The 19,661-nt window shown below is 26.8% G+C and overlaps 1 protein-coding gene across 1 annotated transcript; it reads right to left on the bottom strand.

Annotated features, from left to right (window-relative positions):
* Positions 1–322: 322 nt before the first annotated feature.
* Positions 323–19,334, bottom strand: LOC122856566 (dynein beta chain, ciliary-like). The gene is made up of 56 exons (XM_044158247.1): positions 19,206–19,334; positions 18,905–19,138; positions 18,713–18,820; positions 18,159–18,375; positions 17,938–18,090; positions 17,661–17,872; positions 17,350–17,583; positions 17,088–17,291; positions 16,837–17,028; positions 16,559–16,768; positions 16,209–16,483; positions 16,020–16,114; positions 15,547–15,934; positions 15,043–15,261; positions 14,745–14,973; positions 14,467–14,562; positions 14,015–14,361; positions 13,771–13,927; positions 13,477–13,709; positions 13,110–13,399; positions 12,854–13,026; positions 12,563–12,808; positions 12,273–12,497; positions 12,011–12,212; positions 11,354–11,933; positions 11,018–11,288; positions 10,681–10,943; positions 9,966–10,604; positions 9,623–9,898; positions 9,101–9,554; positions 8,824–9,016; positions 8,559–8,736; positions 8,351–8,479; positions 8,064–8,283; positions 7,831–7,992; positions 7,588–7,734; positions 7,371–7,532; positions 6,973–7,209; positions 6,687–6,908; positions 6,359–6,610; positions 6,088–6,214; positions 5,712–5,845; positions 5,311–5,551; positions 5,028–5,215; positions 4,777–4,946; positions 4,467–4,687; positions 4,129–4,405; positions 3,370–4,051; positions 2,978–3,294; positions 2,774–2,906; positions 2,394–2,675; positions 2,027–2,233; positions 1,446–1,779; positions 1,086–1,372; positions 847–1,020; positions 323–766 (listed from the first exon to the last, which is right to left on the bottom strand). Exons 1-56 carry the CDS (start codon positions 19,332–19,334, stop codon positions 323–325), a joined length of 13,671 nt encoding a protein of 4,556 aa, XP_044014182.1.
* Positions 19,335–19,661: the final 327 nt, after the last annotated feature.

Genomic DNA, 19,661 nt, shown 5'->3' with positions numbered 1-19,661 from the left:
TTTTAGACAATAATAACAAATTAATGACGTGTAAAATTTATAAAATAATTTATAAAGTTTGTTAATTATTATTTTTCAAATTAAAAAGACTACAACTTGAATTATATAATTTAAAATTATAAATTTGATAAATAAATCAGCTTTGCACGGCATTTAACATTGAAATTTGATATTAAATTACAATTAAATTCTTAAAAACAAAAAAAAAACAAATCAATCTATCAATAAACAATAAAAATGGCAAAAATAAATTATAAACATAAATAAATAAAATAATTATGAATTTTATTAAATTCAATGCAATGACAGATTAAATATAAAATTATATTTGCAACATAATAGCAACACCAGCAAGTGTCCATTTAGTTGGTTTATCTTTACTTTTAAGATTAAATGTCCAAACATAAGTTGGTCCTCTTGATCTTGTTTTATAAACTGGACATTCATACATATTTTTTAAATCTTGTTTATCTTGTGTTATTGCTCTAATATAAATAACTGGAATTTGAGGAAATAATTCTTTTAATTTTGATTCAGCAATTGTTCCTAATTGCATATCCCATCTTGCACCTTCCATGTATAAACTATTAACATAAGCACCCTCACGTGGTGCTCCAGATATTTCATCTTTTTGTTTTTTTGTAACATCACAATGTAGACACATTTTATCTAATGGCCATTCATTTTTTCTTGCTGTTTGTTGCATTATTGCTGTTAAAAATGATTGTGGATTAAAAAATCCACCAAGCCATATTGATGATGGTAGCTAAACCAAACAAAACACAAAAAAATATTAATAAAAATAACACTAAGATAAACAAAATGTAAATATAAATTTTAACCAACATTAAAATCAGCTGTCCAATTTGCCAACTCAGTTATTCTATTCAACATATCAGCAAACCAACCAGCCAAACCAAGACTTGATGGATATGCACGTTTTGTCCATGATGGTGGCACTGAATCCATGTATAAATAATTTTGTAAATCCTCCATATCAGCATTGATTGTCAATTCACCCTATTATAAAAAAATACAAATTACTTTTATTTCTTTTTGACTAAATAATTAACAATAAAACTTGCTTTTAAACCAAGCTCCAATTCACGTAATGATCTACGTAATTCACTGCAAAGAATATTCATTCTTTCACATTCTTGAAATGCAACAATGATAAAAGGTGTTCGTTCTTCAGTTTTACTCATTAGCTCTTGTATATTAAATATTTCAGGAAGTTTATCAAGTATATCTTCAATGACATTACGTACTTTGTCTTCACGTGATAAACCACCACCAGAATTATCACCAGAATCTCTTGGTTGCATTTCCAAAACAACTCTGAATAAATTATCAGCTGTCATTGTCAAAAATCCTGTAAACAAATAAACAAATTTTTAAATAAAAAAAATATTCAAGTTTATTGTCATTTAAATATAACAATTTACCAATTTCTGCATTTGGATGTAGACCATATAGAACTGGACTTTCAGCTGGTAAATAATTATCAACGTACTTGTGATACCCAGCGTAATCAGTATTTGGTGGTGCCATAAAACCAGGTGCAATATACAAATCACCATCAATCAAATCAGACTGTAAATATTCAAGTAAATACGTTCGACATAATCGTCTGTCCCAATCATCAGTAATATGACCACCATACATTATTTCACCAAATAAATATCGCAAATCTTCCCATGGTACTTTTGAATTACTCTCAAGATAATTCAACAAAACTGACACACTTATTGTCAAGTCACCTACATTGAATGGATACGACTGAAAATAAATAAAATCTTTAATTAATGATTTTTTTCTTTTTGCTATTTTAATGAGAAAAAAAAAGTTATGTATTTAAATAATGTTTTTTTTTTTCCTTTTTAAATTAAAAAAGTATATTTTAACTTTTGCACTTGAATAGTCGTTAGTAAAATATTAAAATAGTATATTGATTTAAATAATAATTTAGGTCAAGAGTTTTTTTTTTTTTGTTTTTTTTTTATTATTTTTAGAATATTAAATTTACTCGATTCCATCCTTGTGGACCAAATTTCCTTCTCTCAGCCACAACTGCATGATAATAACACAATGCAAATAAAATTCCTTTGAATTCTGATTCCTTTGAACACGAATCTAGAGTTTCTTGATTAAAATTATCCAAAGCTTTGTGAATATTGGCATGAATACCCGTTGGTGGTTCATTTGTTATTTTAATCGCTGACTCTAGAATACCCTGATTAATTTTTCATAATAATTATTATTTTAAAAATATCAATTAACTATGTTTTTTATTTCATTTTAAATATTATATTTAAAATTGACAAGTTGAATTGAATTTGATTATTAATTTGATATTTAAAATTTAAAAGAGTAATTGATTTTATTTTAGATACTTGTGGTATAATTGATTCATGAGGATCTGCACTTGGTTCAGCACTGATAAATAGTCGATAATCATCATGAGGATTATCAGATAATTGTTCCATTTTTTTTTCTAAATTTGATAGCCAACTTTTAACGAGATGTATATTTTGTAGAATGACCCAGTGACCATTTTTAGCTGCGTGGTCCATTGATTCTTCAGCCACTGGTTCTTGACCTTGACCCAGTGATACATTATGAAAATTTCTTTTATCAAATGTAAAGCCAATGCTTTTACCAAGTTTTTCCACATCCTTAAATAAATAAATAAAAATAAACAAAGTATCAAATAAATATTGAAAAAAATATATTATATCCATTATTTCAATTGAGATGAAAAAAAAAAAATTACTTTAAGTGGATCAACACCAGGGGAAAGAATGAAAAACACTGGTGTTATTGAAGTTGTTTCTTCAAACGACTTTTCAAATGGTGGGGAACGTGAATCAATAAATTTTGCACCCATTTTTTCCTCCACAAAACATCTGGCAAAATAATTTAATCATAAACAATAAATAAAGAAAAAAAAAAAAGAGGAATATTATTATTTATTTACCTAACAGCATAAGTCATTCTATCTGGTCTCAAACATCTCATCATACAAAGTCTTTGTAGTGCTGTTTTAGATTTCCAATCTTGTGGAAATTTTTCTCTCTCAGGTGTTCCAGATTCAATGAATTTTTTCCATCTTTTAGCAGCACCCTCAATATCACGATCAAGATTTTTAAAATCATCAAGATTACTCAAATATTTAATACCACCCCATGACATGTTGTTTAAAAAATCAACTGGACTTTTGACATTTGTCATGTATGGATAACGAAGTAGAAAATCCAATTCAATTGGTGATATTTCTTTGGTTTGAAGTAATATCTAGATGACGATGATAGAATAAATAATTAATTGATAAATAAATTGAGAAATAGAAATTATAAAATATTTAATTACTTGTATTGTCATTTGACAAATGAAAATAAGTTTGTCACTCTCAAATAAACCACGTGATGTGTACATAAATACGAGATATGTTATACTGTCAATCAATAGCCCAACTCTTTTTTTAATATTATCAGATTGTTCAGTGAATTTAATGGCATTTTGAAATACAACACTAAATGCTTTTAATGAAAATTGATAAAGCATATTTATTTTGTATAAATCATTTAATATAAAATATAATAAACTTGCTCTTGATGCTGCTGGACGATAGTCTTCTCTTGCTTCATCAATTTGTTTAGCTGTTATTTTAGATTCAATAACTTTAACTGATATTTCAGCAGCTGTTTTTTTAGTTGTTTCAAGATTAACAACAAGATCAACATCACTCAGTATATTTGGTCCAGCTGATGATAAACGATGTAATAAATCATCTTCTAATGTTTTTAATGTTATTTTAAATGTATTTTGTTGTTTTGTTAATTCGGCTTTTGTAGTTTCTAAATCTGGACGTTCAGCTTTAACAACATCACCCAATAATTGTTCTTCTAAACCATCTCTTGTCACAGTAAAATTAATCAATGTCGTTTGTGCTTGCATTTCTGGCTTATAATGAGGATTTGCTAATTTTGTTTGTAAAATTAAACGAAAATTTGGACTAAAATCAATTTCTTTATCACCAATTTTAATTGATCTGTATATTAAAAAATAATAATCAATAATATTGCAATTAAATAATCAATTTATAAAGAAAAAAAAAACGAAACTTACCTTCCTTTTTTGACAAGTACTCTGCCCAATATTGGATCCAAAACAGCATCAACTGTTTCCATAATATTTTCCAACAGTACAATTTCACCATTTGATATTGCAAATTCAATACGATCCAAATAATTTTTATGTGATAGTCGTAATATTTTCAAATCATCACCATACGTTGCTTTAATCCATTTTAAACCTTGTAATTGTGGATCAATCATCAATGGCCATCTTGCTGAGTTTGTTAGTATTGTTGCATTTTCAGTTGACATTCTATCAGTTGGTAATCCTATATGATGACCAAAATAATTAAATAAAAATAATTTGATAGTTAAATAATATTTCAGTACCATTATTATTCCACTGGGCAATTTGTGCGTCATCAGTTAACAAAGAGAGTGGATCTAAATCGACAGTTCTCGGTATTTGCACCTCCAATTTATCAATGAATGGTATCCAATGAATGTTCATCAGATCAAGTCTGTATTTACGTGTGAAACAACCAACATATGAGATAAATGCTGTGACGAGTAATACATCACCTGGTACTGTATCTCCCGAGTTTTTTAATCTACCAAATTGATTGGATAAAAAAAAAAGTATATATATAGCTTAAAATAAAAATAGATTAAATGAAAAATTTTCATTATTTTTAATTACACTCTGACAGTTTCACTCCAACGTATTTTTTCTGATCCAAGACCATTAACTAATCTATTTGCCAAATCAATTGTCATTGCTGTTGCATCAGCTTCATCTTGACATATTTTTTTTTCACCAAGTGCAATACTCATTTTTTCACCCAGCACATCTAATACTTTTTTTAATTCCTTGTTGAATAATAACAAAAAAAAAAATTATTATTTATATTTAAATGGAGAAAAATAAAATAATAATAATTTTAAACTAACCGATAAACGACTTTGTAGTGAATTTAATTTATCCATTGCTGCTTTTAACTCGGAATTTGCTTCGGCCAATGCTGCCCTTAGGGGTTTAACTTTTTCATTAATATAATGAAAAGCCATGATATTTTTAACCCAACTGCATAGACCAGCAGCTGCCTGGGATTTTGAGTAAATAAAGTCTGGTTCAAAGTCTAAACAACAACAACAATTTTATATAGATTATTTTAATTTTTAATAAAGTTGTATATGTGTATATGTTGAATAAAAATGCAAAAAAAAAAAAAACCTTTATCATTGATATATGGTTGTATTGCTTTTACTACTTCTGGATGAATATTCTCTTTGTTATATTTTCGTAATGCTGATAAAAAAGCATCAGCACCGCCCATCATTGCTTTGCAAGCTTTCCAACTTCTATCCTTTGGGACTTTTCCTCCCTTTGGAGAAAAAAGTACAAGTACTGCTTGAGCAACATTTGCAACTGCATCCGGTGGTGTGCCAAAGGATTTCAATTCAGTTAAATTATTCTGTTGAAAAAATAAAAATCAAATCAAATGTCTTTTTCATCATGGAAAAAATTTCTATTTGTGTAAATTTTTTATTCATTTAATTATTTGATAATAAAAACTCAATAAAAATTAATTAATTTAATTTTTAAATTGTTTAATAAATAAAATTAATAATAACTTTGTTTAATGTGTTCAATGCAGCTTCAGCTTGTTTGACTGCTGGTTCTGCTTTAGCTAAATCTTGATCACATTGTTTCTGTCTTAACGACACTCGTTCTTTAATCTCAGCAATCTTTGCTTCTTCCTCAGAAACTTTGAAATACAATTGAGAATAATCAGTGTGTTTCACAGTTATATAATTTTCTATATATACTATATCCCCCTTTAATATTTTAACCCTCTCTCTATTCTACAATTGCAACAACCCCTTTTCTCTTTCTCTATCGCTCTCTCTCCCTCGAAATCTCTCTATCTCTCATAAAATTTACAGCAGTAAATAGTTTCAATGACAGTCCAGAGTGACTTTTCATATAGTTATAAAGTTTGTTTGTTACCTATCGTCTTTTCCACTTCCGCTTTAGTATTTTCCTCTGTTACCTCGGCCAAGATTTTGTCAGCAATCTCATTCTTCTTCTTCAAGTCAACTTCCTGAACAGCTAAAATTGCTTTTAACTCGTCTACCTGAATGTGATTGTTGAAAATGTTAAATATATATTTATTTTTTTCTTCTCTTTTCTTTTAATTTAATTTTGTTTTTTTTTTTTTTTCTTTAGAGATAAGTAATTGGATTTTATAGTTGAATGATTATTTTTTTATTATTTTTACCTGTCCAGCACATGAGGCTAATTTTGTTAAGCCATTTTCAAGACGTAGTATCATTGATTTTAAATTAAATACTTTTTCACCAAGTAGCTTTGTGTATAATGCAATTTGTTCTAAAAATGATTTTGGTGTTGTGTAATTGTATCTTTTTTCATTTTGTAAATATACTGATGACATTTCATTGACACTTTGATGAACATATGACATAAACAAAGACACAGATTTTCTATATTGTTCTGGTAATTCTTCCAGCTCCTGATGAAATAAAAAATAAACAATTTTAAATAAATAAATGATTTATTTAATTATAAAAGGTAATTAAATTAAATACTTCGAGAAATCTTATTGACACAGACTCCAGTGCATCTTGAGGCCAATCTTGAAACCAATTGATTGACGTACAATTAACCAAAGCAGGAAATTGTCTAGCTCTTTTTCTCAATGTTGCACCAACCGGTGAAAAACATAATACACATTTTAATTGTTTTCTCACACGATCAATAAAAAATTTCCAACAATTTTCTTTTGTATCCATGATACCAAGCTGTTTGACCTACATAAATCAAATCAAAAATAAAATGTATTTTTAAATTAAAATAAAAAATTATTTATCTCACTTCATTGCGTACTGCATTGATGATATTATCAACTTCATCATCAGCAAATAATTCAGCAATTTCACCAGATGCAAGCATGTCATTAACAACAACAAGAAATCTTTCTTGTGCAACTTGTGAATCAGTCATTAAAAATGTTATTCCAATATTTTTTAATCCAGCTTTTAAATACAATCCAGCAAGATCAATTTTTAAATCATTTATTGAATATCCTTTTCGTAATTGTACTTGAAAAACCTGTCATTTTAAAAATTTAATATATAAATTTAATCTAAAAGTTAGTTGTGTGTTTTATTTGTGTATGAAAATTTTATTTTAACATGATATTTGAGTTTGTTTGGAAAATAGAGTGTGTTTGACAAGTCGAAACAATTTGTGACTCAATGTTATATATATACCTCAAGACCGGAAATAAAGGATGCTAGACGAGACAGAGATTGTTTTCCACTTCCTCCAACACCCACTAACAGTGCATTACCTCTTGGTGATTCAAGTATACGATTTATACGACAAACATGATACATTGCATCTTCAAACATCACTAGATTCATTGCTGCAACCTAATTTATCATTTTATTATTATTTAAATTTAATTATATTTACTTTTAATATTACCAATTCATTGTAATTAACAAGTGCATCGTCTAATAATTTAATTAATTGTTGCCATTCTTTAACAGGCATGTATTTTGGGTCACCAATTCCTTCAGCAAAGTGGCAATAAATTAATGGCTCAGCAAAAACAACATCCTCTTCTAATTCCTATTTTAAAATTAACAAAAAAAAAAAAAGGATATTACATTAAAATACCTAGTACTTATTTATTATTTTATTTGAAATAAAAAACATTCATCATACCGTTATATTTTTTCTCAACGCATCTTGCAATAGTAATTGGAATTCTTTTTTGTCATCGAAATTAACGAGTTTATCACAATAAACCCTGGTTGCTTCATGAACGTACAAACGTATTGCTGCATTTGAATTAACAATAGCATCACCATTTGCAAATAAATAACCCTTAAAATAAATATTTAAAAAAATACATAATTAAAATGATAATATTGCTAATGATAATTTTAGATAATTACTTGAAATAAATTTGACAAATCACGAAGATTAAATGTATAATGAAATTTAATAGCTGTTGGTAAAAATGTTGTTGTAACTTTTTCATGAACAAATAATGCTGTATTGATTATTGGCTCAATTTGTTTTTGTATTATTGAAGTTATTTTTTGTTGTGGGTTTGAAAAATGTTGTTGTAACATTTGACTGTATATTGTGACAAGTGCATCATGACCAGGAAAGCTATTGACATATAAAAAAATATACTTGTTATTTTATATCTTGTTGAATAATTCATGTTGAAATATACCTGACTGAAAATACAGCAAAATGTCTCTGGAGTCTTGGATCAATGGTGAAACTTCCAGCAGTTGGATTCATGCAAGATACATATTGTGTATTATGAATATCTTTCAATGTAAGTTTTGCTCTATCATACCTATCAATATTCAAATCACATATTTTCATCTATCTAAAATATATTTTTAAATATAATAATAACAACGATTAATAATAACCAATGATTGTAGTCCATGTGTTGTCGTATAAGTGTGTGTGGTTGTACTGTCCCATATGCATCAACTTCCGGCATATTCATATCATCAACAAAATAAACCAATTGCTTGGTTCCTGGTGGTCCATAATTACGTCCTGCTTTTTTTTCAAGATATTTTTCAAGAATACGTTGAAGCATTTCTGTAATATAAATTGTTAATTTAAAAAATAATTACCAATTTAATATTTTCTTCTCGTTTTATAGTATTTTATTTATTTATTTTTTACCGGATGTCGTGTAATAATTGAATGGTACATTTGCTACGTTATAGCTATCACTTAAAGAAGATAATTTTTCATTGACTATAACACTTTTACCAGAGCCAGCACTTCCCACAAGCATAATTGGTATTTTTTTTTTCATTAATAAATCCATAAAAAATCTTAGTCTAACTGTTTCACCAGTTGGAACAAGTGTCGACTAAATAAAAATTAATATTTTAGATTTTTTTTCATTTAAATAATACGTATAAGTAAATTAAATTTGCTTTTTTTTTTTAATTACTTGTAATGGAATATCCATATCGAGTTCCCATCTACCAACTTTTTCACTCCATGGTAATAGCTTTTTAGTTTCATTATCAATGTAATAACCAAATATATTATCACCAGATGGAAATTTAATTGTTTTAAATTCACTTAACCACCATCTGCTAAATTCATTTCGCCAATCTACCAATTGATCTTTAAACATTGTCGATCCAAATGACCAAATACATGCAAATGCAAAATACAATTCATACCATTCTTTTGGACAATCATTTGGTACATTTTCATTAATCAATAAACAATCTAATAAATTACACAACATTTCAAGATGGCATATTTCTGGTATTGGTGTTATTTTTTTAAATTTATATTTCGATGCTTCAAGTAATGACGGTATATATTTATCAAATAATATAACTAAATTTGCACGTTCTGTTTTATCACGTGTCTCAATCCAACTTGTAACATATCTATTGTCATTCAAATTAAAGCAAATTAGTATTTTAATTTTAAAATAATATTGTGTTTTAAAACTCACGGATTCCAGCCAAGATCTTGAGGATTAATATAAAGTATACCAGCTCGTGATACTGTTGCTGGTGTTGCTGTTTTTAAATTTGATATTTCAAATAATAATCTCATGTGTTTTGTCAATGCTATTCTTTCATTTGATGCAAGTGTCAATACTTTATTGTCATCCATAACTGTATTGAGTGATTCAATCCACATTGGATCAATATCACCATCAAATACAATCCACTTTGGTCCATCACCACTCATATTTGCTTGATCTCTCATCAATACTGAAAATAATCTGTTGGTTTTTTTGTTTTATTAATAACAAATAAATTAATAAGTTTAAAAATAAATCAAATGCATACCCATCTTTCCATTCTCTTGTTGCTGGATTAATAATACCAAATAATTCATCATTTGTCACGGCTTTTGGATTAAGATCATTGTAATATGGTTTTTTTAATTGATTAAAATATGTACGATATAGTGTTTTCCATACTTGGGTTTTTCCAGTACCAGCAAAACCAACAATAAATACACAATGACGTACATTAAATAATTCTTCAAGTTGTACTATTTTTAGTATAAAACCATCTTCTGGTTGCATATTTAAATCAATTGATGCTTTACGTATCATTTTTTCAAATTCGAAATCACGTTTACGTGGTACATCTAATGCAGGAAATAAATCACCAATAAGACCCATAAATACTGGCACATCATCTGTTACTATTTTTGGTGTATTAAAATCTCTCAATGCTCTCATTAATACTTGATCCTCTGGACGTTGACGATCACCACGTTTTAATTTACCAGCAACAACAAGTACTGATTTAATTGCACGTAATCCCCAATCATAATGATCTTGTTTTGATAATAATTCACGGCATAATGTATACAGTGTTATAAATTTACGTGCTAATAAACGTGCCTCTTGAAAACCCTCAGCAACAAGCATTATTTCACATATCAATTCAAAATCTGGTACAACCATTGCGCATGGTCTAAATCAATAAATACAATTTACATTATTATTTTATTTTAAATTAATTTAAAAGGTTTATTTTTTTTTTCTTTTACCTAAATAGTGTTTTTAAATTTTCTGGTAATTCAGTACGACCAGCATAACCAGGATTCATTGTTATAAACATACCAACAGTATTAACAATATTTAATTCTTCACCAAAAAATAAAAATTTTTTTTTTCTACTTTTAATACCATCAAGTACACATTTAACTTGTACAGCAACAACTGATAATACTTCAACAGATATTCTATTAAATTCATCAAAACATCCCCATGCACCAGTTTGTGCTAGACCCATGTAAATATTTCCACAAGACTTGATGTAAAAAACAAATAATAAAATGAGTATTTTAGTAAAAGTATTTTATATTGATTTAGATTGTTATTTACTTTGTAATCCATTTGTTCCGAGCAATTGAAGACGTATACCATTTGTCCAAGTGCTCGACCTAAATCCTTGGTTGTTTCAGTTTTACCTGTACCAGCAGGTCCAGCTGGTGCACCCCCCATTACCAAGTGTAATGATTGTGTAAGGGTAATGTAACACCTGTCTGTTAGTGGTGTTATTACTAGACGTGGTACATTACCCAAATATTCATAGCCATATGAAAAACTAGCATCACATATATTTGCAAAACAATCACCAAGTTTATCATCCCATCTTTAAAATTTAATTGATAATTAAATTATTTATTTGATGCTAATTTATTGCATGTATTTATTTACCTGTGTCGCAATTGTGACTGCCATTGAAAACTTGATGAATTTTCAGCTTTCATTGTTATTAATTTAGCAACAACATCTCGAGCATGAACGTCAATTGTACATACAGTCATAATTTTTTGTCTATTATTATCACTTAATTCACCACACAGGATTGTTATCAATGCATTTAATTGATTTATTTGTTTTTTTTGATAATCTTTAAGGGCATTTTCAAAGCCTTCTTCAAGTCTAGCAAATGCCATGTTGACTTCTGTTGTCCACCATATTTGTGTACCACATAATGCTGGCTGTGCTTCATAATCAAGTATCCAATTTTCACGTGGTTTTTCTTCATATGAACCAACAGCTTGACTAAAATGATAACGTACACTTTTTCTCATAATATCTGTTAATCTATTTAGCCAAATTTCAACTTGTCCATTACAATCACAAGTTCCATGCATTGGCATTTCTTCACCGTCTTTAGCAATTAATGTATTTGCTATTTTACTTGCTTTACCATTTTCCATTTTCCATTTTAAATTTGCAATTGAATCATAAAGTTTTGATAAATGTTTGCATACCATTTGTGGATTATTACCTAAGATAAAATAAAGTTTATTTTTTCATTTTATTTTATTTCCACAGAGAAATAATAATTGATGTAAAAATATTTACCATTGCTGAGAATATCAAGTAAATCAGCAGGTGATATAAAATAAAATCTTGGATATGCAAGTCTTTTTGTTTCTAAATAATTTGACAATGCTTTTTCACATAAATTTAATTGCTCTTCCAATTCTTCAAGTCTCTCTAAAAGTTTTGGTTTATTTGTAGCTCGAATAATATTTAATACTGATAAAATTTCTTTCAATAAATCCTGTAAAATAATACATTTTAATTAAACCAAAGTTTATCTTTAAATTTATTTTATTTTTACTTTAAATTCACGATCTATTTTCTCAAAGCGTTTTGAATCTTCTGGCAGTTGACTGCGTATATCCTCAGAACCAATGAATATACTTTCAAGATGCATCCAAGCACGTTGTACTTCAAACCAAACATTGATGACTGCATCAGCATTACTTAATTTACTCTGCCAATCTGTCACAACGTCAATAAAATATCCGACAAATTTTGAGCTAAGCATATTTTGTAATTGAACCTAAATACAAAAAATTAAAATATTAATTTGCAAAATATATATTTTAAATTTAAAAATATATTTACTTGATTTTCTTCCAATATTTCAATTGTCTCTTCGGCAATTTTTAAAACATTTAATTTTGTTCTGTCATGATATTCTTTTTCAAATTCAAGATTAGACCATGTATTTGTCAATTCTTTTAAAACTTTTTCCATAGCCATTTCTTTAACTGCTTTGTCAACAGTATTTTTAACTTCTTCTTCATATTTATGTAACTCAAGTCTCAATAAATCATCGAGTGTTGTTTTATCATGCATTGTAAACTTGACCTTTTTAAAAAGTTTTAAAATAATATTATTAAAATTTTATCCAACACAAAAATAACATATATTATTTACTTTTGTTTCAGCCATTAATTGATTCCAATGTCTTTCTCTAATTGCTGGATTTTGTAACTCTGAAACAGCTCTCAATGATGACATCATATTTTTAACTTGTCCCTCAATATAGTGATATAATTCCCAAGCTTTAATTTCTTTATCAAGTACTAAAAATAAAATTATTGATTAAAAAATAATAAAAAAATTATCTTGTCATCCTCTTGAAAATATAAAATTATTAAATACTTACATCGCAATTCTCGTGTTAATTTTTTACACTCTTGATCCATGCCCTCAACATCAATCTTCTTCCACACAGTAGTCTTCCATTCATCTAAACTTGATTCTATAACGATGACATAATCCCACAAACATTTCAATAGCTTTAATTCACGCCTGGCTTGTTTAATATGTTTAAACTCTTGAACCTGTAGCTCAAATATATGTGCAGTTTCCATTAATGTATTCAACTCATCTTCATATTCTGTTATTTCTTCATTAACTTCATCTAGCTTTTCATAAATATTTCGACAGCCATATCTATATATATTTAAAATAAATAAAAATAAATCAATAAATTATATTGCAAATAATAATAAATAATAAATTAAACTCACTTAAAAATATTATTTTCACGAAATTTAATTAAATATTTTTGTTGTCTAAAATCGAAATAGTTGAGACGTTTTTTTATCAAGTCAATTTGATGAGCAAGTAAAGGTGATACAACTTGTTTTGTTAAAGCTGCTAATTTTTTAACATTTGTCCATGATTCAGGTAGACGTGTTAGCCAATCAAATGTCTCTTCACCAAATTCAACATCATAATCAGCCAATAAATTAATTATTTCCTAAATAAAAATAAATTACAATATAGCAAGTTTTGTATTATTTTTATTGATAAAATTATACCTTAATTGGGTCAAACATATTGTCTATTTTAGGCTGTCTATTCTTGACTTCTTTGAGATAATAAATAGCTGACAGTAAGCCTTGATAGTCATCTTCTGACACTTCTTGTGAAAATCTATCAGTTGCAGCATTAAGAAATTCTGACAGCTGTTTCAAACTTTTTGACATTTGAAAATCATATAAATATCAAATGAAAATATATAATAATAATTCATAGAGTTTATTTAAATTTAAATTTATTTACCTTGTATTGACCTGATCCACAAGATGCTGTTTTAATACATTGGCCCATTTACAAATGATATTTAATAAAGACTGTTTAAATGGCTTTGTATTAATTTTTAACCAACGACATATTATTTTTTCATCATCAAATAAATTACATTTTTTATATAAATTCATAAAATAATCAATTTCTCTTTTAAAGTCACTTAAAATTGGATTTTTTTCTTTAATAATGTCACGTAAATTATCTGGTGATTCAGCAGCTAATTCTTTTTCTTCATCATTAAGATTTTTTGAGTATTTTAAAAAATAATCAAGATACTGTTGTCTGTCGTCTAGCCACAGCCAATTATAAGTCTCATATGTCTTCATCATTTAAATATTTATACGTGTAATATAAAAAAATATATTTTTAATGATGAATAAGAGGGTATTATTTGTCTCAATTAGATCAATATTCATTATACTTACAGTTGAATACTCTTGGGCTTGGACTAGAGCTTGCTTAACTCTATTTGATGTCTCTTCCAGCATAAATGTTATTCCTTCTTCTTCAGCCAAGTCAATCTTTATAAAATGACAAGAAAAAAATAATAAATTTAGACTAGTATTTTAATATAAATTAAAAATATCATCAGTCACTAGTCAATCAATGTCAACTTGATGTTAAAAAACAAAAATAATATTTCATTTCAACAAATGGATAAAATAATAATGTAAAAAATATAAATAAAAAAAGTAATTTTTACTCCGTAATTTTGTCGTTCTACAGCTTTATCAGGATCTAAACGAGAAATTAATGTTCCCATTTTCATAATGTCTAACATCAAGCCTTCATAAAATCCATAAAATCCTCTTGGGTCGTCAATTTTAAGTGAAGGCTGAAAGATGATATCAGGCATTTCCAGACAAAGTTGCACCTCAAATAGTGGCAGTACATTTCCCTCTGGATCAGTTTCATCAAGTATATAACAAATACTAGTAGTTTAAATAGAAAAAAAAATTAAAATTAATCATTAATCTAATCATTTATTTATTTATTAATACCTTGTTGATACTGCTTGTATCAATCCTTTGGATATCAATTGATCAATATAAATGAGATAAGGTTTCCACTTGAGTTGTCGTTGTTCATCAAGTATCATTTCTTTTTCATCATTTTCATTTTTTTTTAACAATTCAGATGGTGTCATTTCAACATCTGGCAATGTTGTATCTTTATTTTCATTGCTCTTCTTTTGGTCTAATTCTTTATCAGATATAATTCTATAAAAAAAAAAAATAATAATTTTTTTATATTGAAAAAGTTATGTTCTTATCAAATTATATTATTATTTTTATTAGAATATTATTTTTTTTTTATTTTTATTTCAGACAATGAGAATGGAAATAATATTTAAATTTTAGAATTGAGATAATTTTTTATTCTCTTTTTTTTTTATCTGACATTGTTGAAACAGTATCTGTATAAACAGATGTAGAACAATGCTGAGATTTTAAAATAAAATAGATGGTTGGTTGATTTTTTTTTTTTTTTTTTTGTCTACTTACTCTAATTCCATGGTTTCCTCGACTTGTCCAACCGCAGCTTCTGTATCCGCTTCGTCAGGCTCAAGTTCCGAGATGGCACGTTCAAATTCTTCTTTCATATAATCGGATTCAGGAATAAGATCGAAATATAGCTTGTAATTCTCATCTAAAATACGTTTAATCTCACTACTTGTTGTCTCAATATCACTATATCTTTTGTTAAATCTTTGTTCACGTTCTTCAATTTCAAGTAAATTTTCAACTTTTGAATCTTTACGTTCAAGTACTGGTAAAATTGCCCACTCATAAATCATTTTCATTAAATTTGTAATATTATCCTGGCAACGCATAACACGAGCATGTAATTTTCTTATTAAATTCAATAAACTTTCAACGTATTCCGGAGTCTCTAAAATTAAAAATTTATATATTAAATTTAACATTCAATTAATTAATTTAAATGAGAAAAAAAAAAACAAGCCAAGCAAAAAAACCTGGTGAATTCCAGGTGTAAATAATTTGTCCATCATTAATTAAATTATCAATCATTTCAATTTCTTCACGTAATAATTCCAATTCAACATCTAAACTTTTTGTTTTTATTTTATTGTACCTGATTTTTAATTTAAAAATAATTTACCTTTTGTTAATAAATAAATAATAAATAATAAATAATTAATTACCAAGTTGTTATGAGACTAATGCTGTAATTATTTTCAAATAAAAATTGTGTTTTTGAAAATAAATCAATAGCTGCTTGTGGCAATTGGCTTCTTCCCATAATCATCATGTATCTTGTTTCTTTTAATATTGCTGATAGCTTTGAATCAAAATTAGACTCAATTAATTTATCATCATTTATAATAAATATACATTTGTTGAGACTTTCTTCACATATTTGTGGCACTTTATTTGCCCATTCATTGAACAATAATTGATCAAATTCATCGAGTATATTCTGTCACAAATAAAAAGTAAATATTATTATAAAATAACAAAAAATAGGTTGATTGATTATATGACACAAACGTACATTTAGTTGTTCGTACTTGTTGGCAATATCGCGTGCTGATTGACTGACTAGTAACGGATGATCTATCAACTTTATTGACTCAACAGGATAATTAATGCGACGCTTCAACTTCATCAACCAACACAATGAACCAGCTACTGGTGGAAAATATTTATCTACTTTCATTCGTCCAGTTTTTATTTTCATATCAATATTGTCATCAAATATTTTCTAAATAAATAAAACCATCATCATCATCATCATCATGAAAAAAATATTAAATTATTTTATTTTATTACCTTGACATCATCAAGAACATGATGAATATTTGATAATAAAATTTCATGATTATGCCAAAGTTGTAATTTAATAATTGGTCGTAATCCAATTGTTCCCATTAACCATACAAGTTTAAATGTATCTTCAATATTACAACATCCATCAAAAGCTTTATCAAATATTGATGCCAATCTTCTGTCGAACGTTTCAATCTACAAAAATAAAATATATTTTAAAAAAATTCACACAGTTTTTTTTTCCAAATACAAACTTTATCAAGAAATATTTCAATGTGTTTTGTAAATTCTTCATTCTCTGGAAGTAAAATGTCATACTCAACAGCTCCCAGTTCATTGTATGCTTTTAAAAATTCATCATATATATCAAGTACCATCTGAGACAATGATTTACCATTTAAACCAGTTATTTCAATTTTTTCTAGACGCAAATAATCTTGTGCTATTTCAAATAAATTCTAAGAAAAGAAATTCATTGATTAATTATTTTTTCAAGTTTATTTTTACTCAATTTACCTTTATTTTTTTTAATCTTTCTTCGTATTTCATGAGCCTTTCAAATACTAATTTTTCATGAAATGACCAGAGTATTGGTTTGCTTGGATATTTAAAATAATGCTCAATATTAATACGTGTATTTTCAAATAAATCACGTAGGTGTTGTATGACGTCCAAGACAGTTATAATTTTTTTAAGATTATCATCAATGTCACCTTGAAATAATGAACTTGAATCAAGATATTTTGATGCCTGAATGACAACAATAAATAATTAAATTGTGTTGATTGATGAATTATTTAAATGACAGATAAAAATAGACAACAAACTTGTGATATTATAAGATTTGAAATTTCTTTTAGAAGAGTTATAATACGAGTTGTTGAACAATAGTATTTTGAATTGGTCCAAGCAAGACACATTGTGTGTAATAATGTTTTAAGCTTTGTTCGTATTTCTGGTATATCAAGAGTCTCAATTTCATCAAATTGAGATTGAAGTGGTTTTAAATATAAACAAACATCTCTTGCTTCAACAACAGCTATTTAAAAAAATATTTATTGACAATTTAATATGAAAATTTAGATAGAACAAGTGATAATTTACCAGCAACAATATTTTTAAATAATGTCTTGAATGCCATTAGATAAGGACTCTCAGTTACTTCAAGAAGACGTACTATTTTCTTAACTCTTGGATCTTTTAATTGATCATAAACTGACTCGATGTTTTTTAATCTATTACGCCAAAATGTTATTTCTATTTTAGAAGAGAAAAAAAATAATTAAAGTTGATGCTGTTGATAATGTTAATTAATATAAAATTACCAGAATTTGGTAGTGGTTGATTTCCTTCATTAAATATATGTGAACTATCTTGATCAAAAAATTCATTCATTTGTGTTGTCCATCTTGTGACAATGTCTTCAATATTATTTTTAAATGAAAGATCAATTTTTTCACTTGTTAGTTGATCAATATCATACAAATTTTCAATTCCCTGAGGCATTGGTAAATATATTTGTCCAGCAATTTTACCTTGTAGCTTTAAATTAACAAAACAAAAAAAATATATCAAAAGTTTAATAATGAAATGAGTTTATTTTTAATATTTTTAATTATAAATTTTGTGTGATGGAGACATTGGTGGAATCTCAGCAACAGTGAGATGACATCCGAGTGACGCTTTACCAACCAAAAGAGACAGGAAATTGAATAGATAAAAGAGATTGGACTCTAAATATAAAGTTGAGCAATGATAACGTTGAATGACAATACAAAAAAAAAAATAATACAATTGTTAAAAATAAGAAAAATAAATAATTTAAATAGAAAAATTATCAGATTAAATAGAAAATATTAAATTAAATTAAAAAAAAAACCTCGTATACTGTATTTCGCATGTCATAGAGATGTTTTTTGACGTCATCAACAACAACACAAGGCCAACCCTGGTGATTATTTGGGTTTGATAATATTGGTATGTAAACCTTGAAGAAAATAATTAAAAATTTAATTAAATAATCTGGGTTATGCATTGGACAGGTAATTAATTATTGTAAAATGAAACATACATTGTCAAGTAGAAGAGCAAATTCATCAATAGCATGTGGTGATAAATCACCTGGAATCAATACATCACGGTAATTGTCATCAGTTATATTAACACATTCACGACGAAGAAAATAGGACGATTTTACTTTTGATTCTGGAATTATTCCTAAATTTGGAATGACAATTCCAGCTGATGTTATTTGAATTATTAAAACACTTTCTTCTGGTGTATTAAAAAATTTAATAATTATGTCCTAAAAATTGATTTTTATAGTAATTATTAATTCAAAAAAAAAAAAAAAATTAATAATCCATTTTTACCTTAAAATCTTCAGTAGCAAGCATCTTTAAAAATTTATCTTGTTTTAATTTACTTGTTCGAGATAAATATTGATATAAAAAATCCAATCTTGGATCATCATTTTTAACATCATCTTTTTTATCAGCCATTATTTGGCTTATTAAATAATTAATTAATTATTTTTTATAAATTTAAATCCAGTTTTTGACGTAAACAAAAACAAAACACAGCTGTTTACCAATAAATTCCATTATTACCGACAATATTTCAAAAAAGTTCAGCAAACCACCGCCAGATGGAAAAAAGTCATTTAAAAATCAAGTTTTCCAAAGAAAAAAAAAAAAAAGCAAATATTTAATTTACTTGAAACTGACGATGACTAATGTTTCCCAATAAATTTTAGATATTTAAAGTTAATAAAGAAAATTCAAATGAAAAGACAGCGAGCAAAATTTTCCAGCCCCGAAAAAAAAATA

Source organism: Aphidius gifuensis, linkage group LG5 (genome assembly GCF_014905175.1).
Source record: "Aphidius gifuensis isolate YNYX2018 linkage group LG5, ASM1490517v1, whole genome shotgun sequence".
In the NCBI taxonomy this organism is placed as follows: Eukaryota; Metazoa; Arthropoda; class Insecta; order Hymenoptera; family Braconidae; genus Aphidius; species Aphidius gifuensis.
This window is presented reverse-complemented; position numbering and strand designations above follow the sequence as displayed.